This window comes from the organism of the source record quoted next, unplaced genomic scaffold (genome assembly GCF_019419815.1).
Source record: "Pyrus x bretschneideri cultivar Hongxiangsu unplaced genomic scaffold, Pyrus_bretschneideri_v1 Contig29, whole genome shotgun sequence".
NCBI lineage: Eukaryota > Viridiplantae > Streptophyta > Magnoliopsida > Rosales > Rosaceae > Pyrus > Pyrus x bretschneideri.
This window is the reverse complement of record NW_025999601.1, coordinates 2,970,540-2,998,225: the sequence shown is the minus strand read 5'-3', so window position 1 is coordinate 2,998,225 and position 27,686 is coordinate 2,970,540. Positions and strand designations below refer to the sequence as shown.

Here is a 27,686-nt window from a genome sequence, read left to right as displayed (position 1 = left end):
TGGTGCAGTTGATAAATACAGATTGTTTGTTAAGTGATTAGGAATCAGTCAATTCTCATGTCAAGGATTTAATGATACACAGATAAAACTATATATATATATATATATTACAAGGTGAGAGAATAAATTGGTGTCAAACTAGGTATTTAAGAAATTAAAATATAAGATATCTTACTTATAACGAAGAAAGTATCACTAGATGGTAGTATTAAGTAGCTGGTTTACGAATGTTTTGAAATGTAAAGGTTATTTTAAATTTATGGTACATATTACAAAGAATAAGCTATATATATTCATAATTAAAACTTATTGTGATAATAATGGACAACTTTCTATTGGACGGTCTTACAAGTTTGATCATGTAACACTTCAAGAGAACGATATCTAAGATTGGGGTAAAATACAACAAAAACGTTAGTGGAGGGTGCTTAATCAATGACATTAATTTTTGTATCCAATTGGACGGAGGGGAGGAAGAATTTGAACTTAGGCACTTCTTCAATATTAGAAAAATTAATTTATGATATTTCACGGGTTATATTTTCTTATAGAAGAGATTACTGTTCAACATATTGTAGTTTTCTTCTTGTCACTCAGTGGAAAAGCTCACCTTATGGTGGTGAAATGTCATAATCCGTATTGAAAGATTGGGACTTATGATCTGCCGTTTATAATTATAAATTTAAGTTCACTTAATTATATGTCAAAACCCTGGTAGTCTAGCAAATTTGTCATCCTTACATTACTGTCAATCTTTTATAAATGGAAAAAAGAAGAAGACATTTTAGTCAGAATGGTCATTGAGATTGATATAACTCTTCATTTTGGTTATTGGGATTTGAATTTGATAAAAGTAGTCTTTAAGTTTATCCATCATCAATTATTTTGATTATTCCATGAAAAATTTCTGCTAAACAAAGATCATAATGAAAAAAAGTGAGAATTTCTGCCATTCTCAATAACTATTTTAGCTAAAAAAATGAAAAATAGTTTGCACTTTTATCTTTCAAAGCTTGCAAAATGGTCATGAGCACATAATTGCACCACCACATAAATAATACTCATATGATTCTAAACTCCAAACAAAACTTATGTAGGGAATCATTTACTGGTCCTACAAATTTTCTTTTCAGTTCTTAGTTATTATTACATGCTCTTGCCCAATTAGATAGCCTGACAATCTAGTTGGAGGATAATGAGATAAATGATTATATTTGCGTTCTCAAATGTACTCCAATAAAGGAAAATGATTTCTGCCTATGTTTTTCCTTTCTACTTACTCGTGTTTATTTATTTATTTATTTTTGCCTCTTTCATTTGTTCAATATGTGTTTATTAAATTTCACATTATTCGATCTAATTGATTTTGTGTCATAATCTAATAGTTAAATTGGTTCAAGGTGAAAATATTGGATAATTTACCTAGAAATGCTAGAAACCTTTGCACTAACCTTTGTATTTGGACATTTTCACTTACATGGGATGTGTCAATTTTGTACACAAAAAAATAAGGTTTGTCATTAATTCCTAGCTAAAAGCATTAAAAGTTTTATTTTTTGGATAAAAAAATGGCCGTGTCATTTGAAGAAATGAAAAGATCCAAATGCCAAGATTGCTAGCACTCCCCATTAAGATAATAGTAGACATGATGCCCATGCCAATATATAACTTAGGCCGAATTCTAGCAAAGGTGTGGCTGCAGAACTTTGGGCTTGCACAAACAAAACAAAAATGATAATAATGTCTTCAGTGTGCTAAGGTCATCTCCAACCGAAGGCTAGCCAAATGACTCGTTTTAGCCTTCTAGCACTCCAAGAAATTAATATTTTAATGAACAGTGCTGGGCCATATTTCTTATCATCTCTAATCGAGAGTCAAAGGGTCATGTGACTTGTTTTGGCCATGTCACAAAAAATCATCTCCAACCGAGGCTCAAACATATTATTTAAATTTAAAAACTACAACAACTTAAATTAAATGCACATTTACCATCTCTAATAGGAAGCTTATATTTGGAGCACCCATTATATTTGTCCACATCGGGAGAGAATTGAGCAAGCAAAAATTTGCATGTGTGGCTGTGATATCCCGTCCCAAATTCATAAAAACGTACGTGTGAATTGACCATTTTACCCCTAGTTCGTTTGTGTACGTTTAGTGTTGTTTGTGTGGTGTTGACAAACGTAGGGTCACACACACACACACACCCTGTCTTTCTCTCCCGTGTTTCCCTCTCCCTCTGTCTCTTCTTTCTCTCTCTCCCTTCCCGAGCTCCATTATTATTCTTCTTCTTCCTTCAACACACGGACCAACATCAAACTCACCCAAAACATCACCCATTGAGGAAACTAAGGACACCATCGAACTCGTGAAGCTCGTACGAGTACAACCATACCATTTTCAGGTGAGAAATCATTCGTTTTCACGTCGATTTCTTAAGCTCCGATTTAGGTACTATTCATGCAAACATAAATCTAGTGTGTTTTTGGAATTTTGAAGCTTGTAGATGTCTTAGTGAGGTCCTAAGGAGCCTCGGAGTGCTTCGTTGGACGAGTTTGGACGTCGGGATCATCCTGTTCAAAGTTGGCCGACTTTTGAAGTTGTGGACAGGTATGATCTAGTAGTTTTTAGGCTTTAAAAGTGGTCTATCGTGATTCTACTAGTCCTAAGCTTCATTTTGGCGTTTGAATCATGAAAATTGGTTGAGAAACGAGTGAGAAAACTAAGTTTGAAAATTTCCCAGTTTTCCGGCGCCGGCGACGGCGCCGGAGACTCGCCGGAGAAGGTGACGGAATATTCCGTCAAATCTGACGGAATATTCTTGACGCCGTTAACGGAATCTGTCAAAACTGACGGAATATTCCTGACGCCGTCAGTGTGCGCCACACGTGCCTGCGCGTGGCCGGCGCGTGGGGGCGCGTGCGGCGGAGAAAAATTATTCTAAAAATATGGTTGTGATCCTGAGGTTGTGTAGAGCACGTTGGTATATTCAATTGTCCATTTTGAGCAATGTATGAGAAGTTATTACGAGAAGTTGGTTATGTGCTTTTAAATTAACGTTTTCGTAGCTATTTCGCATATAGGTGATTCGTATCCCGAGGACGAGCGTGCACACTCGAGGCAGGGGGGCTACGACCCTTCCACTTATCAGTGAGTGGGCTTTTGTTTTCCGTATATACCTATATACATTTATATTCCCAGAAATAGATTAAAAAGGGTTAATTGATTTATGCCATGCACTTTATTATTGTCGCTTATGCATCATCACATGCATTAGTAGCGGCATACATTTATATATGTGTATTTGGTGCTGTGGATGCACAGGTAAGTGCCAGGTAAGTGGTATTCATGTTTGTATTCAGTAGTAGCTTGAGATGCTTAGAGAGCTCATAATCTGCACCCTCGGTGTTAGTGCTCCCGCCCAGAGTAGGGCACAGTCCTTCACGTGATGTTCACCTCCCGCACCACACGCTCAGCTTGGATCCAAGTTAGGTGCACAGTCCTGTCGTACAGACCACATTAGGTGGTTCCGACTCGTAGGTGACCCGCGATTATTCGCACAGTCTTCACGTGATCGTAGCACTAGAGCGTATATATATTACACCCAGTCTTGTCGTACAGACCACGTTAGGTGGTTCCGACTCGTGTGCAGATTCAGTTATTGAGTTTGAGATTTGAGCTCTATATGCAGCCGTACAGGTCACGTTAGGTGACTCCGGCTGCCAGATTATATGTTATTGATATGAGTTATGCTTGAGTACTTACATTTTATGATGAGTTTCCGTTGTGGCATATTCTGGAGCATGAATGACATATTTTGGAGCATGATTGACATATCTATACATACGTATATATGTTCATTTTCTGGGAAGTATACAGGTTTTACGGCGAGGGGTTAGAATGTATTTTGCTAAATGATTTTCAAAGAGCTTTGTTTTTGCCCACTCACGCCTTTGTTTTGCGCCCCTCCAGGTAGTGGTCTAGCAGGTTCGGTGGTTTTTCCCAGAGGGCGTCCCGGCATTTCTGACAGACACTCACCATTGTAGGGTCACCTTCGGGTGTAATTATGTCGCATCTTTTCTTTTGGACTGCTGTAGATTGCTCTGAATTTGTGTCTCACATACGCTAGCACTTGTTTTAGTACTTTCTATGCTAGTTTTTAAATTATTCGTACTTTTACATTACTATCTCATTAGCTTCCGCACGTGCACATGGCTACGTCACCTTCGTGTGACGGCTAGCACGTCCTGATCTCGGTCGGGTTGTGTCAGTGGCACTCATTATATTTGTCCCACATAGAATCAATCACCTTTCTAGGCCTCAATTAAATGTTTTTTTTTTAATTTTTGGCCCAAAAAAAATTGTAAAAAAAAAAAAAAAAACCGCTAGCTGACTTTGGCCCTTTGGCCTGACCCTCAATTAGAGACAGTTTTAGGGCTATTTTAAGCTATCTGGCCCTCTAAGCCCTTCGGTTGGAGATAGCCTAAGGAAATGAGTTTGTAGGCCTAGAGGAGCCAATCTCTTCTTCTGTTCTAGTCGCTTATTATTGTCGACGTACCTCGCCCTACCGTCCTCAAAGACGGAGAATGATCGATCACCGAGTCCCCTATATGATCAAGGAGGAGAATGTCTCAAGACCTAATTCATTGATGGTGTTTTATATAGTTTATGTATTTGTATTTGTATTTTGTTGAATTATAAATAATTATTGGTGGTAGTGAATAGTTACCCACCATCATGGGTACACCTGCCTCACACTTTCAATCTTTGAAGAAAATAGACATGACCATTTCCTTGCACAAGGAAGATAAGATACAACCAAATATGTATCTGTTAATGTATATCTTACAATTCACGCTGCAGAGCTCGAAACTCAAATGTTTAAATTATAGTAAAAAATCCTATCTCGTGGCTAACAGTAACATATTGGATTTTAACCAATTTATGGGCATTTATTTGGAAATTGAGAAATTTGGAGCATTTGTCTTTGAATTTTGATCCAAATGGTGCTTCACTCCTTGAACTTGCCACACTCTAAAGCAATGATCATTTTGTATCCAAAATAAAGGTATCTAAAAGTAAATGAGAGAAGGTCTAACGAAGTTACTAAAAAGAATAAGAGAAATGTCATGAGCAATGATATTACACTAAGCCCAAAACTCTTGGATGCATGATGATCCTTTTGTTCATTGCTCACATTGTGACGTATTTAAAAATCAATACTCACAAATCCTTAATTCAAAAATCAAAACTCCAGTTAAGCCAGTATTTAAGAACAAATACTTATAAAATTATACTAAGCGCAAAGCACTTATATACGATGAGGCAGCAAGGTAGACGTTTTCCATCTCATTGCTTAACAAAACTAAGTGGACCAGTTGTTATTTGGTACAAAAATACAGACGATGCAAATCTATCACACGAACGCTTTGTATCTTTTTGTAGGCAAACTTTTGACTAACACAGAATCTTTCACTGTGTTTTGCAAAGCCTCCACCAAATCATGCATGCACAGCTCGAGATTATATTCTATGTTGCCTCCATTTTCAAAATGCCTTTCCTTAATTATTAAGTACCAAAAAGACAGCATCCACTTTTATCTAAAACCCAACTTAGCTTAAGCTGGACAGTTACCCAAATCCCACAAGATTATGGGTCCCCAATAGATCTGATACGACAGTTTTATTGAGTTGTTTTTAACTTATTTTATTTTTCTGAACAAAAGAAAAAACTTACAAACACATTATTTTTACCGTACAAATATTATGACTGAAAATATTCATTTCTTTTGTAATTATTTAACGAGAAAGGATATTTAAAAAAAAGTCCTTTGGTATAGATCCCATTTAAAGAAATTGACAGTTTGTCATAAGGATACTATTTATTACTATAACTTTCCAGATCTTTTCTGACACATATGCTTAATTAACGATGATAAAGAAAATAATAAGCTGTTCTGATCATGAGGTGTGTACAACAAAGTTATAGTACATTACGAAGAGATGAAGACTTTGCCTGTTAGAGAGAAATATTATCCTTTTATTTTTGTATCGAATGGTAGGTGTCTTCTAAATTCTTCAAAATGTGGTTATGCTGCATCCTTACGTATGTTGTATGCCCACTAAGCACTTGAATGATAACAACTTCTTGTGAAAGCTCAGTGAAACCAATACCAATGAGGAGTGTGGCTTAGCAACTTACACAAGTACTCTGCATAATTAATGGAGTATTATGACGCCAAATTATCCAATTTTTATTGGGAATGGTCCGAATCCTCTATTCAAATACGGCATAATTATGTTGCTGCATTTTTAGTTCGTTTTCATCTATTTTTTTTTTCTTTTCTATTCATTATTAGCTTTCTTTTTGCTAGTGCACGTAACCAAATTTCGAACCCACAGCTTGGTAGCTTGCCGTGCACGAGATGGTGGAACTCCAGTCTCGATCAAAACCGACTGAGTTTTGTTGACGAGAAATGATAGTCATACAGTTTTTTATTTAGTTTTTCGCACACTTTTAATTAGTATCGTTTGTTTTGGTTGATGAAAGTTCAAGGAAATTTTGGTTATTCTCATCATCGTCAGTGTGTACTCATAACTTTAAGTTGAAAAGACTTATGTGTAGCACTTAACTGTCAGGTGTGACGATATAAATTTACGGATCGCGCATTAACGAAAACTACTGGCAGTAGAAAGCCAACCTTGGTGAGGCGAAACACAAGGCAATAAAAAAAATAGAATTGTTATAAACACTCCAAAAATCTCATTTGGCACTCCAAACTTTCTATAATTAGAAAGAAAAATACACTTGTGATGAGTGTAGAATGAAATTTTTGGAGTGCTAATAGAAATCCCAAAAAAAAATTGTGAAAAAACAAAATAGTGTGTGAAAATTAGGTGTCTTTTTTATTTTGTGTCAATGGTTATTAAAGGTAGGGCATGAAGTGATGAAGTGTGTGGGCTATATGTTGCGGTGTAACATTTAATTAAAGATGGCGGTGGGTTCATACGACATATGTGAATTAATTAGAAGAATACATGATATTCCTCATGAATGACCCAGCATGCCGGAAAGGAGCTTTAGATTAGACTACCAATAGTGTCCATTGTTGGAATTTGAGATTCTTTTGTCCCATATTGGTCAATAGTATTTTTTCACAAGCCTTTATATAGGCTTATTCTATTTTCTTAGTAATTAGAACTTGGACCATTTGAAAATGGATTGAAGGCTTGGACCTTATGGTTGTGTGGATTAGGCTTGAATATAATATAGCCTAAATACAATTAATATTAATTAATCAAGACAAGGCCTTGGGGCCTTGGAATTTAAAATTAATCAGATTCATTAATTTTAATTTTCGGATTAAGTTTTTTAATTAATTTATTAATTAAAAAACGTTTTGATTAAAAGACACAGCTATTAGAAAGAGTTGTACTTTTTGATTAAAAGACACAGCTACTAGAAAGAGTTGTGTGCTTTCAAATACACTGAACAGGTATTTGAAAGGGTGTGAAACAACCTATATATTTGCAATCACAATATCCAAGTGAGAATCATCTTTTCTCCCTCCTTATCTTCCGTACAAAATTTCCAGAGAGTAAACACACAAAGCAATTCGCTAGAGTTCTATAATCCAGTGCGGGTTGTAGAATTTGGTAGTTGTATCCTGGTCGAGCAGACGTTGTAGAACCACAAGCACAAGAGTGGGACGGAAATACTGTTGGAAGGACATAGCTTTTACGCTAGCCTCTACCTTCTGTGATCAAGTTAGTATCATTGTATTTTTATATTAGTTTATGTATTTATTGTATAATTTCATTCTGCACATCAAGTATATTTGGTAAATAAAATATTAGAATTTCAAATTCTGTTTATTTATGTTATTTTTGTTTATTTCTGAATTGTTCTCCAACATCCATGCGATGCTTCGGGTTGCAACAAAATTCAATAAAAGTATATAATTTTACAAATATTAACACAATTATTTGTATCCTACAAACTGCATAAAGATTCAAGTTTACAATAAAATTATGATCTTCCAAAAATATGGGAATGTCAATAGAACTTGTGTATACCCTTCTCTATCACCAAATCATCTTTTATTCTTTTCGAAAATGAATCGCCAAAGCATCAAGCAAACTGTTATTCAAATGAAAAAACTACTTTAACTACTTGATAGCAAAACCATAAACGACAATCAATATAATCATGAACTAAACCAACACCATATTCAACAATTCATAAAAAAAAACATCATCAAATTAAACCCTTAGTTTAGATGGGCACCATGCAAAGCATGCTTAAACATGAGGCATCAAGTGGATAGTAGATAAAAGCATCAAGCATTATTAGACGAATGCATTGATCAATAACATGGTTGATGAATTAGGCAATAAGAAAGCTACCGCTTTGCAAGCTCATGTTTCTTCAAGTTTGAAGGCTTTCCTTCGAAAAACATAGCTGAGAACGAATATTAGAAAGACTTGTAATTCCAACGTTTGAGTCGTATAAATAAACATGTTAATAGTTTACGATAACCATTTAGTACAATTGTCTAACAATATTTTTTTTTCACTTGTAAGTGAGACGTTTTATGTTCGCTTATCGCTAAAGGCGAATTTGAATTACATTATTGCTGGCCTATTGTGAGGCTAAGCTCATCCTCTCTCCTTAGTACAAATAATATCATTTATTTTTTAAAAAAATTATTTATGATAATCAATAAAAAAAAAAATTTAAGTGTGCAAAAATAAAAATAAATAAAACGAGCATACGTGTTTTGGCAATTTGTGATTCAACTTAGGATTACCGTTGTTCAGTATAAAATCTTACAAAAATGCTACTCATACCACATATTTGTAATATTTCTCTAATAGTGATTGAACTCACATGTGTTGTGTGTCCTACTTCTATTTGAAAGATGATACAAATATGTAGTAAACTTAATATTATTCAAAATCTTAGCCAAATCATTTGGTTGGTTTGGCCGTTATTTTAATATGTTATCAATTTTTATGCGATATGATTATTATTTAATGCGTAGTATTTTCTAGCGTGCTTAAAATTCCAAACAACAAAAAGAAAAAGAAAAGTCAATTTTCATGTAGTGCACTAACCATTCATCCATAGAATACGTTTCCAACCGTGACACGAACGGAATGGGTAATTGTTAGCAAATCCGCATAGAACTTGTGGTAGAAAATTAACACAAACCACCACTAACCTCCTTTGGCATGGTTTATTAATTATGCAAAGAATTGCCATGGAATTCCAATTTTAATGATTTTCTGGCACTCTCATATTCCATCCTAGTTTTCATAACTAGTTTTTCCTTCTCTTTTCATCTCATAGTTAATACCTTTGCAAGCTCCCTCACCATTATCACCTTTCAAAGCTACTTTATCAAGTGCTCCATTTTGCCCTAAAATGTTTCTTTTTCAATGCTTCCACGTTATCAAACTTTTCCAACCTCAATTTATTCTCCAAAATTCCCCTTTCAATTAGAAAGCGTTCTGTTTTAATAATACGATATTTGAAAAAAAAAAAAAAATTCTATAATTGACATCGAGTTCAATTTAAGTGTGTATTTTTCAACGAAATGTCATGTCTGTTTGTTTCTCGAGATAAGGCACCATGGACGATATGCCTAAACTGATTAACCTAATGAACGGGGAGTCCTTGATAAGGGTGATTAAATAGATGCTTACAGACTGGATTATCGGATAACACGAGAGAAAACAAAACATAGCTACAGCACAAGTTAAAAAGTGTGCAAGTTTTGAGGTACACAAAACGGAGGGCAATATCGTCATTTGACCTGGCAACCAAAATGAATTAAGGAGAGCATTTTATTGCGTACCGAGACCATCGCCGAGGTCCATTCTTCTGCTCTTCTTCCACCATGTGACCCTCTGAAACCCAGCCCTTCCTCTCTGATCCCTGTCTGCAACTCCACACACCCACCATAATTAATTCTTTATTTTTATTTTTATTTTATCATTGTTTCGATTTTTCAATTCCAATTATTCATCAAAGATTTGAACTTTCCCCTTACTGTTTCTTTGTATTTTTTTTTTTTAGTCCAATTCCAAAAACGAAACGCCAACAAACCCACTACTAATCTCCCAATCCCATCACTATTCCTTCGTTTCCACTCATCACCACACCAAGAACCGAAAGCCATCTCCCAACCACTTAAACCCTTCCATTTTTTCACATCAAAACTTGAATATTTTCTGGGTTTTTAAATGCGATGGTGGAGCTGCAGCAGCAGATCAAGAGAGCCCCAAGAGCCACAGGCTTCTATGTTAGGATGAAGCTCCTGCCCACCACCAAAAATGGAGGAAGACTAGTTCCCCAATTGGAAAAAAAGAACTTCTTTTACAGATATTGCAAATGGGTCCTCTGGCTCTCCCTCTCCCTCTACTTCTTCAGCTCCTTCCTCATCAGCAACCACAACGAAGAACAAAACAAACCCACCACCTCCCTCTCCACAACCCATTTCTCCACCTTCGCCGCCCGCGCCCTTATCGAATCCGCCACCATTAACAACGCAACAAAACAAGGTGCGAGGAACAACACCCATGTTTTACTTTTTTCTAATGTTTGATACATTTGACGAATTTGTAGTTTCTGATGCATTGTTCATGTTTTTGTTCAGGCACATTGTTCGACGGATTAAGGGTTTACGTCTACGATTTGCCGCCGAAATACAACACGGATTGGCTAAAAAATGAGAGGTGCAGCTCCCACCTGTTCGCCTCCGAGGTTGCCATTCACCGGGCCCTGCTGACCAGCGACGCGTTGACCGTTGACCCCTATGAAGCGGACTTCTTCTTCGTCCCTGTCTACGTGTCCTGTAACTTCAGCACCGTCAATGGCTTCCCGGCGATCGGCCACGCCCGAAATCTCATTGCCTCCGCGATTGACTTAGTCCGGGCGGAATACCCGTTCTGGGAACGGACGCACGGCGCCGACCACGTCTTCGTCGCCGCCCACGATTTCGGTTCTTGCTTCCACACCATGGTAATTAATTACGTAGCCTCCCAGGAAAAAAAAACCTCTTTTCTTTTTTCGGATTTTCTGGGTTTTTGACAACGTTGTCTGGCTTCGCGTTTCCTCAGGAGGACGTGGCAATTTCGGATGGGATACCCGCATTTTTGAAGAACTCGATCGTATTGCAGACGTTCGGCGTGACGCATCACCACCCATGTCAAGAGGTAGAGAATGTGGTCATTCCGCCGTACGTCTCCCCGGAAAAAGTACGGGCGACGCTGGAAAACTTTCCGATAACCGGCCGACGGGATATCTTCGTCTTCTTCCGAGGGAAGATGGAGGTCCACCCCAAGAACGTCAGCGGCCGATTTTACAGCAAGTAATAATTGTTTAGTAATTAATCAAGTAAATCGACATATCAGAGTCTTAATTATTAGATTTTCGTTTAAATTTACTGATATGCCCTTGGTGTATTATTTTTGAAGGCGGGTGAGGACGGAGCTATGGCGGAAGTATAACGGCGACCGGAGGTTTTACCTGCAGAGGCAGCGGTTCGACGGTTACCAATCGGAGATCGCGCGGTCGAAATTTTGTCTGTGTCCTCTAGGGTGGGCCCCGTGGAGTCCGAGGCTGGTAGAATCAATCGCTTTGGGCTGCGTGCCGGTGATCATAGCTGACGGGATCCGGTTGCCGTTCGACAACGTCGTTCCGTGGGCGGAGATATCGGTGAACGTCGCGGAGAAGGACGTGGGAAAATTGGCGGAGATACTCGAACACGTGGCGGCGACCAACTTGACTTCCATTCAAAAGAAGTTGCGGGACCCGCGCGTTCGAGGTGCCCTACTGTTCAACGACCGGGTCCACGAAGGCGACGCCACGTGGAACGTTCTTTCCGCTCTGGCGACCAAGCTGGGCAGGTCACACCGGCGGTCAAGGGTTTCGAACCAGTGACGCAACGACGCGTGGACGATTGGAATTTTGAGAGGAGAATTGAAACAGCCTGCCAGCCGATGGATGCGCTTGGCAAGTGGTGTACCGGAAGACAGACGGGTATCTTTTATAGATTGCGAGGTGGGTGGGACCCACGAATGTCAGGTGGCGAGTTCCACGTGGTTGGCCGGAAGATGGCAGCGTAGTACGGTTAATACTCATGTACATGTACCCGAAACAAATACTGTAAATAAGTTTAATTATTAAAAATAGAAAAAGTAAAAATAAAACACCCATTCTTTATTGATTTAGTTATTTTCATCTTAGTTTTATGAGATTTATGGATAATTTTGTAATTTTGCTTAAATAACGCACCAATCATTTTGAATGAATAATTTATTTTTTCGTAGGTGTGGGGTTCAAAACTCAAGTAAAATTATAGAGTATTATCCATGTGTGACAATAAATACGTCTTGTGTGTCTCGTGCAGTGCCTGCGATGGTGGTCTTGTTTTTGTATTTTTTATATTTGAATAATATAGGTTTTCGAATTTTTAATTTAGTTTTGTATTGAGAAGTAGTAAATAATAATTGGAGCGTATTTACATAAAAAAAGATGAATTGGAAAAACAGCTGAAAGTATGAAAAGTTGGGAAAGGTTAAATAATTTAAGGAATAGAAAGAATGGAAGGGGGGAAAAGGCGGGAATACGAATTGTCAGAGTGGGGAAGGAGAAGGGACAGACAGGTTTATTGGAGACAGCGGGGTGCCAGCTGAGGTGTGTCAGAGAGGGCTTTAAATTTTTATATTTATCTGACGGTGTGTGGGTGTTGTCAGTGTTGACGGATACGGTTTCCAAGTAAAGCTAAATCATACTGCCCATGGCTCGTAAGCCTAAATTTTTTATCATACCACATCATTTTACCTCCACCATGCATCCTCTTCTCAAAATAAGATAACGTTGGCCAGACTAAAATTTCAAATTGTTTAGATCGATAGAAAATAAACACGTTAATCAATCGTTAAATAATAATTTAATTATGAATAATCATATTATTTTGTTTATAAATTTGGTTTAAAAAATCGACATCTTTTAGCTTTTTTTAGATAATTTCTAAAAGAAATGTCAAATTTTAAACTACCCAGATGTGGTACTTTGATATTTTTAAACTTTTGTTCTCCAATCGATATGTCAAATTTTAAACATAAAATAATAATTCATATGTATTTACTTTGCATTGAGAATGAAAATAAACAAAAGGATAATGCTTTAAACCAATAAAAAATTAATAAAAATTATTCAATAATTAATTAAAAAAATCTGAAGGTGCTGTCAAATTTGGTAGTAAGGGGGAGAGATGTCAATCCATGTTATGCCACATCAGATTTGGCTTCTCGGTTGGAAAACATTAATGCTGTCTTTTGTTATCGCTATTGTTGATTTGGACAATTTAACATCTAATTTAGAGAGGCTCTTAGTCAACAGGAAGATGATTCTGTCTCCTTATAATCTCTCTCCCTTTTCCTCCTCTTTTACTTGAATAATTACGACTAAACTACGTCAACATCCTATATTGTTTTTTTCTATTTATTTTTTTATGAGATAATAAGACAAAAAACAAACTTTGAGAGGAAGAGATGAAAGGAGATCATAAGGCCATCTCCAACCGAGGGTTGGCCAAATGGCTCGTTTTAGCCTTCTGACCCTCCAAGATATTAATATTTTAATGCACAATATATAGCCATATTTGCTTCCGTCTCCAACCGAGGGCCAAAGGGCCAGATGGCTCGTTTTTGTCAACAATGATGTATTGCAGAAAGCAAATGTAGAGAGAGAGAAAGTGTTAAACTAGAGAGAATGTAAAACAGGATTCGTAGCAAGAGCCATGGCTAAAATGTTGTCACAATGCATCAACGGTGTATCAGCACAAGGAACATGTAAATCCATGAGTAACTGTTGAATCCATACCACTTCAGCTGTGGTAGTAGCCATTGCTCGATACTCTGCCTCTGTAGAAGATCAACTGACAGTATGTTGCTTTTTGGAACACCAAGAAACAGGATTTGAACCTAGAAAAATCACAAAGCCGGTAGTGGATCGTCTGTCATTGGGATCACCAGCCCAATCTGCATTTGTGTAGGCTCTTAAAGACATAGCACCAGATGTAAAACACAACCCCAAGTGCATTGAGCCTTTGAGATATCTTAAGATCCTTTTAACTGCAGCAAAATGTTGTTCAAGAAAAGAATGCATATATTGACAAACCTGATTAACAGAAAGGCTATATCAGGTTGAGAGTGAATGTTAAGTGTTGCAGAGCACCCACCAGACTTCGATAATATCTAGGATTGGCAACATGATTGCTGCCATGACATGGCTTACAATTAAGCATATTAGCTTTTTGTAGAATCTCCTTGATGTACTTGGTTTGATGAACAAACAACCCTTGTGACTGATACTTAATTTGCAGTCCAAGGAAGAAGTGTAATGGACCTAAATCCTTTATATCAAACTCCTGAGTGAGTAGAGCAATCACAGATTGAACCAAACTATCACAACTTCCTATGAGTATGATGTTATCAACATAAAAAAGAAGGACAACCACTTCAGTACCAACAGACTTGACAAAGAGAGAAAAATCTAAATATGATGACTTGAATCCCAAAGAAAATAAAAACTTTGTGAACCTCTCATTCCATGCCCGATGGGCTTGTTTGAGACCATACAGAGATCTTTCTAACTTACACATATAGTCTGGATGTATTGGATCCTGAAAACCTTGTGGTTGTGACATATAAACCTCTTCTTCAAGAAAACCATGAAGAAAGGTATTTTTAACATCCAATTGCTTAAGTTTCAATCCATTTGTAGCAGCCAGAGATAAGACCAACCTGTGACAGCCCGTCCCGAAATATTTGTATCGTTGGCGTGAAATTACTAAAGTACCCTTGAATGTTTGTGGTGTCGGGTGGTTTTACTTTGGATGTGGACCATTTATGTTAAGTCCCTAATATTTTGGACCCAATTAGAACTTAGCTTTTTGTGGTTTTTGGTTGGTGATCAAGCTGGACCACACACACACACACACACTCCTACGTACCATACACACAAACACTCAGACCTCTCTCTCATCTTTCTCGGATTTTCTTCCATTTCTGTATAGTTGTAAGGTCAAACCTTGGACTAATCATTTCATGCACGGATCGAAGATTTGAAGGTTGGTTTTGAACTCCTAGCAAGCCCAGGAACTTATCCATACCTTTGGTTAAACGTGAAACCTTCAAAAACCCTAGTTTCTCGCGAGCTTTGATTTTGGGTATTGTTCATGCACTCATGATCGTGAAGTTTTCAAGGAGTTTTAAGGTTATAGAGAGCCTTAAAACATCTTCACGAAGCTCGGGGAGTAATTTTGAAGTGATTTGGACATCGAGAAGCCCAGGTTTAGTGAGTTGCAGGTTTGGCCGGAATATCGAAGGTTTTTCATTCGACTTTCCTTAGGTTTTAGGTCCCTAAAGTGGTATGATTATGTTCTTCTCATCATAAGCTTCATTTTGGTTTAGATTTCTTGAATTTTAGTGAAGAAACGAACGAGTTATAACGTTTAGAAGTTTTTCCCAGTTTCTGGTGATCGCAGTGATGTGAAAATTAACTTAACACACAAATTAACCCTCTTTTGACAATTGTAGCATATAAATAAGTAGGGATCGTTCTTACACCGGGGATTAGGAGGGCTTGCTAAACACTCTAAATTGACTCAAATAAATAAAACTAACCTTTAAAACACTTAAACTCACTTAAAAAGACTCAAACACGTTCACAAAACTCAAAATAGGCTAAAAACACTCAAAACTGCCTTAAAAACACAATCTGGGCAGTTTTGGGCCTAAACACAAACTTGGACGAAAATTGATTCTAACTTGACTCAAAACTCTTAAGAACACAATATAAAACATATTTGGACCAATTAGACACTCTAAGACACTTGGGGATTTGGTTTTTGACGAAAATCAAACAAACAAAGCAAATATGTAAAATAGGCAGATTTGGGCGAAATTGATAGAATTAAGTGGATGGTGAGATGGCTAGGAGGTTTTTCTCCACACATGGCATACTTGCATACAACATAATCTTCAGTTGCTTATTCAATGAATTATGAACCTCAACACCCCAAGTTAATTAGGTACGCTTAAATTAACTTTCAGATTTCCCTTAGGTCATTGAATTGAATGGAATTAGCGCATTGCAATCAAATTATTCCTTAAAAGTTCTCTATATGAAAGAGCATAATAGAAAAACAATCAAAGATCATTAGGTTCTATGGAAATCATAGGTGTTGACGAGGCATTCGTAACTATGAAAGCGCATGATACTTATGCCAAGAATTTACTTAACATAATTGTGACCAACAATCTTAACTACTCATGAATATAAGTTTCCAACGATTAGGTGAAGTTTCCTTATACCCTAGCATCATATTCATGCATGCAAATTAAGTGTGCACTCTCAATTCATATACATAAACAAGTTTTAATTTAAACAGATAAGTAAATTGAATTCATCATTCATGAAATCACAACTGAAAGTAATCAAATCATCATGCAATTATAACCATGGTTTCGAAATTCCCCCCTAGCCAAAAGGGGATTAGTTCCTCATGCTTGCACAACAAAAAGTATTGAATTTAAACATTGAAATCATAAGAAAGATTACACCTAAACGTTCAGCAATTCCAAGATGGATTCGACGCACAGATTGGCTCATCTTCCTCCTCCTTGTTGCGGCACAAAGTGTGTGTGGTGGAATTGGGGGTTTTGGATGGTGTTTCCTTGTTTAGAGGGATGGAGGATGGTTGATTATGGTGGGGAAGGTGCGGCAGATGTGTAGGAAGATGTATAGAGGTGTATGGAGGTTAAGAATGGAGAATGGAGGTTGCAGCACAAGGGTTTCTGAATAGCATAAGGGGGTGTACGAATTTTTGGCTGATTTTATGTTTATATAGTCCTAGGGTTAACTAGATTAGGGTTACACTTAGCAGATTTTATTGGATTAGGGCCCTAGGGTTTAGCACAAGTGAGTTAAATCCACTTAGGAGAGGGTTTGGCCCAATTCGTTTCATAAAAGGATTTATATAACCCAAATCCATAAGGAATGAGGCCTAATAAATCAGAATCCAAAGGGAAAAAGGTTTAGGAAATTCGTCCAAAATTGGGCCTTCTAGAAACTAGGTGTTTTGTGGCTGATTTTGGGTTTTCTAGAAGAAATAAAAGGGGGAAGGGTGTGGCACCCTTTTAGGGTTAGATAAGGCTTCTAGAAATCATGTTTTTAGGTCCACTTGCAGCTAGGATTAAGGTGGAACAAGATTAGGTTATGATGAGATAGGATAAGGTTTGGATAAGATAAGGTGAGATAAGGTTTGGATAATGTTTTGGATAATGTTGGATAAGGTTTTAGATAAGGTTTCCTCTTTGAGCTACTTCCTTATCCACTTTGTCCTTAGCTTTGTTCCTTTCTCTTCTTATCACATTTCTAGCCTCTTGAAGTCCAAATTCGTCCATCCATGTTGGCCCATATGCAAGCGATCCACATAGTGTCCAAAATTGCTCCAAAATGCACCAAAATGCACTTCCTTAGTACTTTAACCCATATGACCTACAAACACACGAAATTGAGTTGTAATACGACATTAACTAAGAAATAATAGCACAAATGCACAAGAATAAGCTAGTTAAGTCGCCTAAATATGCTCCTATCACGCAGCGGTGACCGGCGCTGGACTCCAGTGAACCAAGGAAGAAAGAGGAAAATATTTCGTGAAAGTTGACAGAATATTCTGACGTTATCAGGTAACTTTAACGGGATATTCTGAATTTTAACGGAATATTCCCTAACGTCGTTAGGGAATCTGTTGGGCATGCCAAGCACATGGCCGCACGTGGGGGCGTGTCTGGTCGTGCCTTGGTCAGCACGAGGCGGCGCGTGGGACGTCCAAAAATTATTTTAAAAATATAGGGATGTTCGTGATGTTGAGTATATCACGTTGGTATATTCAAAACACCCCATTTGAGCAATGTATGAGAAGTTATTACCTAATTTTGGTTATGTGCTTTAAATTAACGTTTTTGTAGTTGTTTCGCATATAGGTGAGACCTATCCTCAGGACGAGCATAGTCAATCGAGGCTTGGGGGCTACGACCCTTCCATATACTAGTGAGTGCGTTTTTGGTTTTCTGTATATACCTATATACTTGAGATTTTTCCCAGAAAATGAAATCGAATGATTATACATTTTGAAATACCATGCAAAGTATTTGCCTATTTTATTTATGCATTAGTAGTTGCATATATTTATGATTAGTGATGCGGACGCACAGGTAAGTGTCAGGTAAGTTCATAAATTAAATATATGAGATTGCTTTAGTTATACGAGATATAATGTGATGCATTGAGAGCTCATAAACATGCACCCTGGTGTTAGTGCTCCCGCCCAGAGTTAGGGCACAATCCTTCACGTGATATTCACCTCCCGCACCATATGCTCACCTTGGATCTAAGTTAGGTGCACAGTCCTGATGTACAAACCATTATAGGTGGTTCTGACTCGTAGGTGACCGGCAATTATTCGCACAGTCTTCACGTGATCGTAGCACTAGAGCATAATTATTTTACACCTAGTCCTATCGTACAGACCACTTTAGGTGGTTCCGACTCATGTACAGGATTTGATATGATTGAGATTGTTTATGAGCTATAGACTCAGCTATGCATGTCACGTTAGTTGGATCCGGCTGATATGATATCTGACATTGACATATTTTAACTGGATTACTTATAACATTTCATTGTGATACTTTGGAATGGTATATTTCTATAGATTTTCATCCTGAGCATGATTTCTGATATAGCATATATTATATTTTCTGGGAATATATATAGGTTTTACGGCGAGGGGTTAAAACTTTTGAGAAATGAAATGATTTTGAAAAGCTTTGTTTTTGCCCACTCACACTTTTTGTTTTACGCCCCTCCAGGTTCTAGTTAAGAGTGCTTCTTGGTGGCTTGTGAGGAATCCACGGCATCTCTGACGGATTATCACCATTGTAGGATTACTTTTGGTGTTGTATAATTATTATTTGTCCTGCTGGACTGCACTTAGGCTACTTATGCTCTAGTTGTGAATTCATACTTATTTTCATCTTGTACTTGTTCTTAGTTAGTACTCTAGTTAGTCTGGTTTTTATTTATTCGCATTTCTTATGTTAATATTGCTTTCGCACTGTGCACATGGCTACGTCACCCTTACGTGACGACCAGTACGTCTTGATTTCGGTCAGGGTGTGTCACAACCTCATAGTAGTAGGTTTCATAACTAGACTAAAAGTCTCATAATAATCTAACCCAGCCTCCTGAGAAAACCCTTTGGCAACCAATCTAGCTTTGTACCTAGCTACAGAGCCATCAGAGTTCTTTTTAATCTTGTAAATCCACTTACAGCCTACAAGATTTTTGTTTGGGGGAAGAGGAACAAATGACCAAGTATGTGTTGAACCAAAGCTTGCATTTCTTCTTTCATTGCATCTTGCCAGTGCACATATTAGAAGTAGCTGAAAAAGTTTTAGGCTTTGTAAGAGAAGGATCATCAGCAATAGTGACTGAAAAAGCTTTCTTCTTTACAATACCAGACTTTGATCTAGTTTGCATAAAATGTGTATTGAGTGTAGAGACTGGCACATATTGTAGAGTATCAACCTGAGAAGAAGTAACATTAGGATATAGCTCTGTATTACTGAGAGACTGTGACTGAGTAGATGCACTGGACCTGAATGGAGCTTGAGGAGAAACAAGGCCACAAGTGTTATCTGTTGATGCAGAAATGGACTGAGTAACAATAGGAGTTGATTGTCCATAGGGCAATAATGTTGACACTTGAGGCAGTGGTATAGGAATAACCAAAGAATGTGTAAATGTATTGGGATACACCACAAGTTTAAATGCATGTGAGGTGGATGAAGCAACACTTTTGGAAGGAGATGAGGACAATTTTGAACCAGGAAAACTATATTCATCAAATATAACATTCAAGACACAATGAGTTTATTTGTTTTGAGATAAAAACAGATATAACCCTTGTACTGTAAAGTATACCCCAAAAAATACATGCTATAGTTTTGGGATCTAATTTGTTGCTCCTATATGGTCTCATGGAAAGATAACAAGCACACCCAAAAACTCTCAAGTGATCTAATTTAGGAGGGGATTTAAACATGAGGTCAAATGGAGATTGCATGTGAAGAACATAAGTAGGCATCCTATTGATTAGATATGAAGCAGTGGCATAAGCATGGAACCAGAAATGAGAAGGTAGAGATGCTTTTTATAGGAGGGTAATAACAGTTTCCAACAGATGCCTGTTTTTCCTCTCAGCTAACCCATTTTGTTATGGGGTGCATAGACAAGACATTTGATGAACAATACCTTTATCTCTAAGGAAGGCTTTAAAAGCTAAACCCACGTATTCACCTCCACCATCACTCTGGAGTATTTTGACATGAGTACTGAATTGAGTTTGAACATAAGCAATAAACTGAGCAAAGACAGATAAAACTGCAGCTTTATTGATAATAAGGAAAACCCATGTATATCTTATACATTCATCAACAAATGACACATAATACCTAAACCATTCTAAAGATATTATTGGAGCAGGACCCCATACATTAGAGTGGATGACTTCAAAAGGAGAAATTGATTTTGAAGCACTAGTAAGGAATGGTAATTTGGAAAATTTGCCTTGTAAGCAAGGGATACAAGTAGTGGAGTCTTTATTACAAGAAACAGAAATGGAGGAATTCCTAAGTGCTGTAGCAGTAATAACATTTGTAGGATGCCTTAACCTACGATGCCAGAGTTCATAGGGCACATTTTGACCCAAAAAAATAGTTGGAGTAGGACTTCTTAATCGGGAAGACTTGAGAACTGAAATTAGGTAGACAACATTGTTACTCACTCCTTGGTATAACACTTTCCCTGTGACCTTGTCCTATATACAGATGGAATACTCATCAACAATACATCGACATGTGTTATCTTTACACAATTGATACATAGATAACAAATCTTGAGAGAATTGAAGGACATGTAATACTGAAGTAAGGTGAAAAGTATGTGATTGGGTAGGAAATAAAGTGTTGCCAATATGAACAATACTCAAACCTTTACCACTAGCACCAGTGATTGTCTCATGTGATGGATAAGGAGTTGCAGCTTGAAGATTGGTGATGTCAGAAGTCATATGGTTGGTGGCACCTGAATTAAGCAGCCAAAACTCTTGTTGAGGTGCATTAACAGCTAAGTTTGCCCTGGCTGGCATAGTAACTGGTTGAGAAGGTTGAAATTGTGGAGCTTGCTAAAATTGAGGAGGTCTAGAAGAGTAATAGCTAGGTGAGTTCCCAATAGAAGAAAGATACTGTGAAGAAAAACCAGTCATAGGAAACTGTGGAGAACTAGTAGCATTTATGTCAAAACATGTAACTGCAGTATGTCATTTTTTGTGACAAATCTGACAACTATTCTGAAAACAATTAAGAGCTGAATGACCTTTCTTGTCACAAATTTGACAAATTTGTAATGGGTTGTAAGTTGAACGAAGTTGTGATGCAACAGAAGGAACATTATGAGGAATATTAGCCCCATACTGAGATTGCTGGGAAGGCAGATGACCGGAATAAAACTTTTTACCCTTTCCTTTAGACCTGAAATTATTACCTCAAAAGTTGTTAAAGGAACCAGAGGCATACTAAGAAGGAAAAACAAATGGTTGATGACCAGACATATTCATTTGAACAGGCATTTGATGATGACATCCAGGCATTCGTAAAAGGGAGAATCCAGGTATAGTCATCTGAGAATACCCCAAAGAAGAGTCAGCTTGCATCCCAACAAAACCAGACGATTGTCTTTGATCATATTGAGCATGAGCTCCCCGAGCATACATAGCAAACATTAAGGGAATTTGCTTGTGAACTTCAACAAGTGTGGACTCTTCAGCCTTCAATTGAGACCTGAGTTCCTTGAGAGACACTAAACTCTCCCTGCCACGAATGACAACTTTTATAGTGTTGTATTCAAAGGGTAAACTAGCCACAATAACAATGTCTTCATCAGAGATAGTAACTCCAATAAAAGCCAATTGGTCTTAAAGTCTTTAATTTGCTGAAGATATTTGTCAATAGACTCAGGCCCCTTTTTAATGTTCTGCAGATCTATCTTCATTTGAACAATACTAGTACGAGTGATACTAGCAAATCTCTCACGAAGATTATCCGACATTTCCTTCGAACTCTAACAACCAATTACACAAGATAAAGCAGAAGGTGATAAAGTAGTAGCAATAAGAGTCATGATAGCTTTATCATGAATCTTCCATATCTTGTATGCATAAGAAATGACTGCAGTAGCATCAACAAGACCATCCACAGATTTGTCTGCTCCAATTTTCGAAGGATAGAGAATTAAGCCATCAATGAACCCAAGGATGCCATTTCTTTCCAAGAGAAGATCTAGTTGAAAGCTCCAGGTAACATAGTTAGAATCATTTAATTTCACTGTCACTTGATTACCCACACTTGGAATTAACGAAGAAATCGTAGATCGAGTAAGAACTAATTGATTAGGGTTTACCATTGTAAACAATCAAGTTTCTTAACCACTAAGAAATCACAGAAGTGTAGCAAAAGACAACAAGAATCAACACTTCAATAGCACAGAGTCAAGAACCATAGAAGAACAGTGAATCTTGAACACAGAATCAAATCGAATAATAAAAATCACAATGAACAAATACAAGATGAAAGAAGAGACACCTTGCAATAGACAGTGACAAACACCAAAGTAAGCACGTAATTGTGCAGCAAAAATCCCCAAATCTTAGGGTTTTAGCACCAACGTGAATCGAACGACCACCGACTTAGAAACACCGACGAACAGAGCAAAGAAACGACAACACCAGTAAACAAGCAACTAGACGAGCAGAAGCAACCAGGTCGTCAATCAATGGCGGTAGCCACGATCGGCGATGATACCATGTCAACAATGATGTATTGCAGAAAGCAAATGTAGAGAGAGAGAGAGAGAGAGAGAGAGAGAGAGAGTGTGTGTGTGTGTGTGTGTGTGTGTGTGTGTGTGTGTGTGTGTGTGTGTGTGTGTGTGTGTGTGTGTGTGTGTGTGTGTTAAACTAGAGACAAACGAATTTTCACACAAACTAGAGACAAACGAATTTTCACACTTTGCATTTTCTATTTCTCAATGTATATAATTACATTCCGATATGGTATTTATAGTTTATACCAATATCAACAATTCTAACTAACTCTATATCCCAACCAATTACAAAAAGACACATGTCATTCAATCTCACACACTAAGCATCCCAATCAACCTATCAGTTTTAGCCCTATCACAAAAAACTGTCTCCAACCGAGGGCCATAAGGCCAAACATAATTTATTATTTAATTTTAAAAACTACAACAACTTAAATTTAAAAACAACAACTTAAATTTAAAAACTACAACTAAAATTTAAAAATGACAAATTAAATTTAAAAACCTCAAATTAAATTCGAAAACAACATTAACTTAAATTTAAAAACTACAACAACTTAAATTTAATATCCATAATCAACATCATCTTCATCATCCGTCATCGTAGGAGTATAGTCAGAGGTACACAACTGCCATCGGCTCATAATTTCTTTTTTTTTTTCTATCAAAATAAGCATTACTCATTGGAGTGTAATTCGAAGTGTTCCTTTCCATATTCTTATCATCAATCTCTTCTTGTATTTGTTTGGCCGGTTCTTGATGCCTACACTTCCTTTCTTCCGCCTAATAATCGCAATGAGGCCACCACTTCATGTTGAGTGGCGTAATCATCATTTGCCTTGCCCTTTTCCTTCAACCTTCGTGCCTTGTTTCGTCTCATAACCCTATGTATGGAACCTTCACCCCAAGATGAATTTTCTACCCTTATTTGTCGAATGGTTGGAGATTCATCTTCATCCATATCTGCAACTGAGGATTCAGTTCCGAACACCGGCGTAGGAGCTCTCTATGGTGGATCTTCAAATAACACCCACTCTTTACAAATTTCCCAACAACTGTGAAACTAAAAGGGTTTCGAGCTGCCCTCCATATACAATTCCTCCACTTGGCGTACCTAGAAAAAAAATAAGGGAAATTAATTTATGAAATTAAATGTAATATAATTAAATATTTAAAAATTGTGAAAACACTTACTTCATCGTAGTAATTAGCACCGCTTTCATGTTTACTTGTGGCTGCTAACAATGCTTGATGCCATTTGTTCAAACTTGGATAAGATGTTTCTTCCATCTTGAAGAACAACTCTCGTGGTTTTGATTATTCACTGGAGTGGTGCCTTCATAGAACTCTAAGTATTTTTTGGACACACGAGTCCAAACACGATCATTTGTTTGACAATTCCCCCTCACACTATCTTTCGACACCCATTTATAAGCCTTGCAAAGAGCTTCATCTTCTTTTCGGGTCTAAGCCCTACCTTTCATTGCAGACGAGGCCATTTCAAAATTATTAAAAAAAATTGAAGGATAGATTTTTTTAAAAAATTGACGTCAGCTAGCCGTTGGATTCAAATTTTTTTTTTAAGAATTCCTGTAGGTTATTAATCAGTTTTCTGGCCAGCCCCGGGATGGCTGGTTGGCTGTTTGCAGCAACCTTCTAGCCCTTTCAGATTTCGTGGGGCCCTCTCAGATTCCACGAGCCCTCTGGCCTAGCCCTTGGTTGGAGACGGTTTTCGGGCTATTTTCGGCCCTCTGGCCCTCTGAACCCTTCGGTTGGAGATGGCCTAATAGGAGGGGAGAGATCCTACTCTAAATCAACAAGGATGTATGGAGGCAAAAATAAGTGTGTTAATAACACTATCCATGTTGTATTACAGGAAATTTAAGGATTTTATTATTGACGTTCTAAAATTCCTAGTATGCACTCTAAATTTTTCTATGTATGTATTTTTTTTTCTTTTGGTCAAGAAGAGAGCTTCCATTACTTTAAAAGCTAGTACAAGGCTCACTACAAGAAATCAAATTAATAATTGTAGAAATATTTGCCTTTAAAAACCCCCACTAGGGGCAAATATATAGAAAAAAATCACAACCAGTAACAAGGAGTGGCTAAAAGTAGTTTCGCCCCTAAAATGGTCGTTGTTATTGTTATTAGATGCAAAAAAATGTCAAATTTCTGTCCCTACTGTTTTTGTTGCCATGTGGGCAAGTTTTATTAACACGCATAATTACGGGTAGAAGCATCTGCTCCTAAAACTTTTAATTATATAAAAAAAAAATCATAAATCGAGCGAATAAATACATCCGCTCCTGATACTTTCATTTATATAAAAAAAAAACCCACAAGATAATAAATGTATTAATCCACCCAAACATGAGTTATTGGTTTTGAATCATTCAAAATATTTAAACCCAGCATGGTTCATCTTCATCTTTCCAGATCTCAGAACAACATAAATTAAAAAAAAAAAAAAAACATGAAAAAACATTTTCTTCTTTCAATCTTCTCCATTCCTTCAATCTCGAGCTTTGTAGACCAGATCTCTGAGTCTATCTTCTTATGTTGCAGTAGCACATGAGCCTATATAAAAACAGAAAAGAAAACGTAATGAACAACAAAGCCAAATTACAAAATACAATAATTTGTACGAACAAACTGGAAAAATCAAACCTGAATTTCAATCAATTAAACATATAAGAAAACCGATAAACAAAGATATTAACACAAGGCAATTACTTCTAAAATTGAAAGTTCTTGAGAATCTCTTTCTCACTATCAATCAAATGATATTTCAATTCCAATCTATTCATGAATTTCTCTTCCACTCTAAATTATTCAAAATCCCGTGAAGTGTACTTGCAAAACAATTCAAGATGGAAAAAAAAAACTTCAGTCAAACCAAATAAAACGAGTTTTACCTTCTTTGTGACAAATCTTTCTTTCAGTCATCCCGGACTAGCAAAGGAGTAATAGACAACAAAAAAGTACTAAGAATGAAAGAAAGAGAGGACGGATTGGGATATGCACAAGAGAAAGAGGAAGAAAAATGAAGGAAAAATGGAAAACTGATGAGTTGTGCGGCAGTTGAAGAAGGGAAAAGAGAAAAATGAGGGGAAGTGGGTTTATATTGGAATTAGGGTTTAGATAATTGATGTTTTTTTTCTAGTACATAATAAGATCTTGTTTTTTGCCAAATGATAAATTTTATTAGATTAGATTTTAGATTAGCGACGACAAGATTCGAACCCACATCATCATAGAAGAGCTCAACACCTTTTTCACCACTGTGATAAAGGGCCAATTGCAATATCTTTTATTTTTATTTTTTTGTAAACATTAATTTGTAATTAAACATATCCACCTTAAATAGAAAACAAAAAAAAAAAGTACAAACATCCACCCCTAATAAAAAATTAATTAAATTTAAATAATTAATAGTTGAATCAGGGGCTAATTTATTCGCCTCTAATAGCTAAACAAAGTAAAGCCAGTTTTTCCTTCCTTAAAAGTTATAAAATTAATAGAAGCAAATTATTGTTTGTCCCTATTAAATTAAGAGAGACAATTGCAGGTTTTCCCCTAGTGAAAACTATTAGAGGCAAATTTTTATTTTCGCATCTAATACAATGCCCCTAATACTCACTTTTCCTGTACTGGCTTAAAAAGAGCCAGGTAAACAACAATAAAAAAAGTGAAAGGCCCAAGTAACATGAGAGTTGCAACTGAAGATACAATGGGGGACCCATACAAGCTTAAGCTCGAAGGCTGCAAAAACAAACAACAAAAAACCCTAATCTTAACAAGCATAAACCAGACTGTTGCCATTGCCACATCATCGGAGGAAGGCAAACTCTGAACCGAGAGAGTAAACACCAGATCCAAGTTCCCATCACGAACCCCTGAAAATATATACAAACAAAGTACCTTATAAAGTGAGGCTAAGTGGGTACGTATACTTACTATAACGAAGGGCACATAACACTTGGCCTCGGTGAGGATCCGGCATGCCAGTTGGGGGAGGGGAAGTTATGGAGGGAAGTGGATTTGATATCAAATTTCTGATCGAAGCCTGCCTATCTGAGCATATAATGGGGTGGGGATGGAATATCAAAGCTATGGAAGAGGGAGGTAGGAAACTAAAAAACCAAAAGAAGTAAAAGCAGGCAAAATATGCTGGATAAAGGGTATAAAGCCTGGGATAGTTGACATTCGGCTCAAGGAAAACTGAGATAAAACTCAGAGGAGAACTAAGACATAAAAAAGAAGGGAGAAAACTGGAAAATGGGAAGGATGAAGAGATGGGATGCAGGGAAGGGGAAGAGGTAAAGGAGATGAGAGAGGAGGAAAAGAGGTAAAGGGCAAAGGAAAGGGAAATTGAGAAAAACTTGGGGAAATAGAGAAGAGAGGGAAAAAAAAGGGTAGGAATAAGGGGTGGTTGCCTCCGGCATTCTAGCAAAAGGCTATGGCCGGCGGCAAAACTTTCCTTGGTTTGTGTTTCAGAAAGAGAGTTTTAAAGAACGAAAAGGGAAAACATGTTCAAAATTTTCTATATTTAATGAGAACATTGCCATGAACTTTGACCCAATTGGATTATTAGTCTTTAAACTAAAATTTCATGAGTCTTCGACACTAAACTTGTCACAATGTGGAGCAATGATCATTAT

The 27,686-nt window shown here is 37.1% G+C and overlaps 1 protein-coding gene and 1 long non-coding RNA gene across 2 annotated transcripts; one reads left to right on the top strand and one right to left on the bottom strand.

Annotated features, from left to right (window-relative positions):
* The first annotated feature begins 9,893 nt into the window (after positions 1–9,893).
* On the top strand, positions 9,894–12,232 carry LOC103947711 (probable glucuronoxylan glucuronosyltransferase IRX7). The gene is made up of 4 exons (XM_009358655.3): positions 9,894–10,565; positions 10,661–11,025; positions 11,124–11,374; positions 11,481–12,232. The coding sequence occupies exons 1-4, from the start codon at positions 10,253–10,255 to the stop codon at positions 11,944–11,946; spliced, it is 1,395 nt and encodes a 464-aa protein (XP_009356930.2). The 5' UTR covers positions 9,894–10,252; the 3' UTR covers positions 11,947–12,232.
* Positions 12,233–25,364: 13,132 nt separating this feature from the next.
* Positions 25,365–26,203, bottom strand: LOC125479514. Its single transcript, XR_007260080.1, has 2 exons — positions 25,941–26,203; positions 25,365–25,602 (listed from the first exon to the last, which is right to left on the bottom strand). It is a non-coding gene; the product is annotated as an uncharacterized LOC125479514 (long non-coding RNA).
* Positions 26,204–27,686: the final 1,483 nt, after the last annotated feature.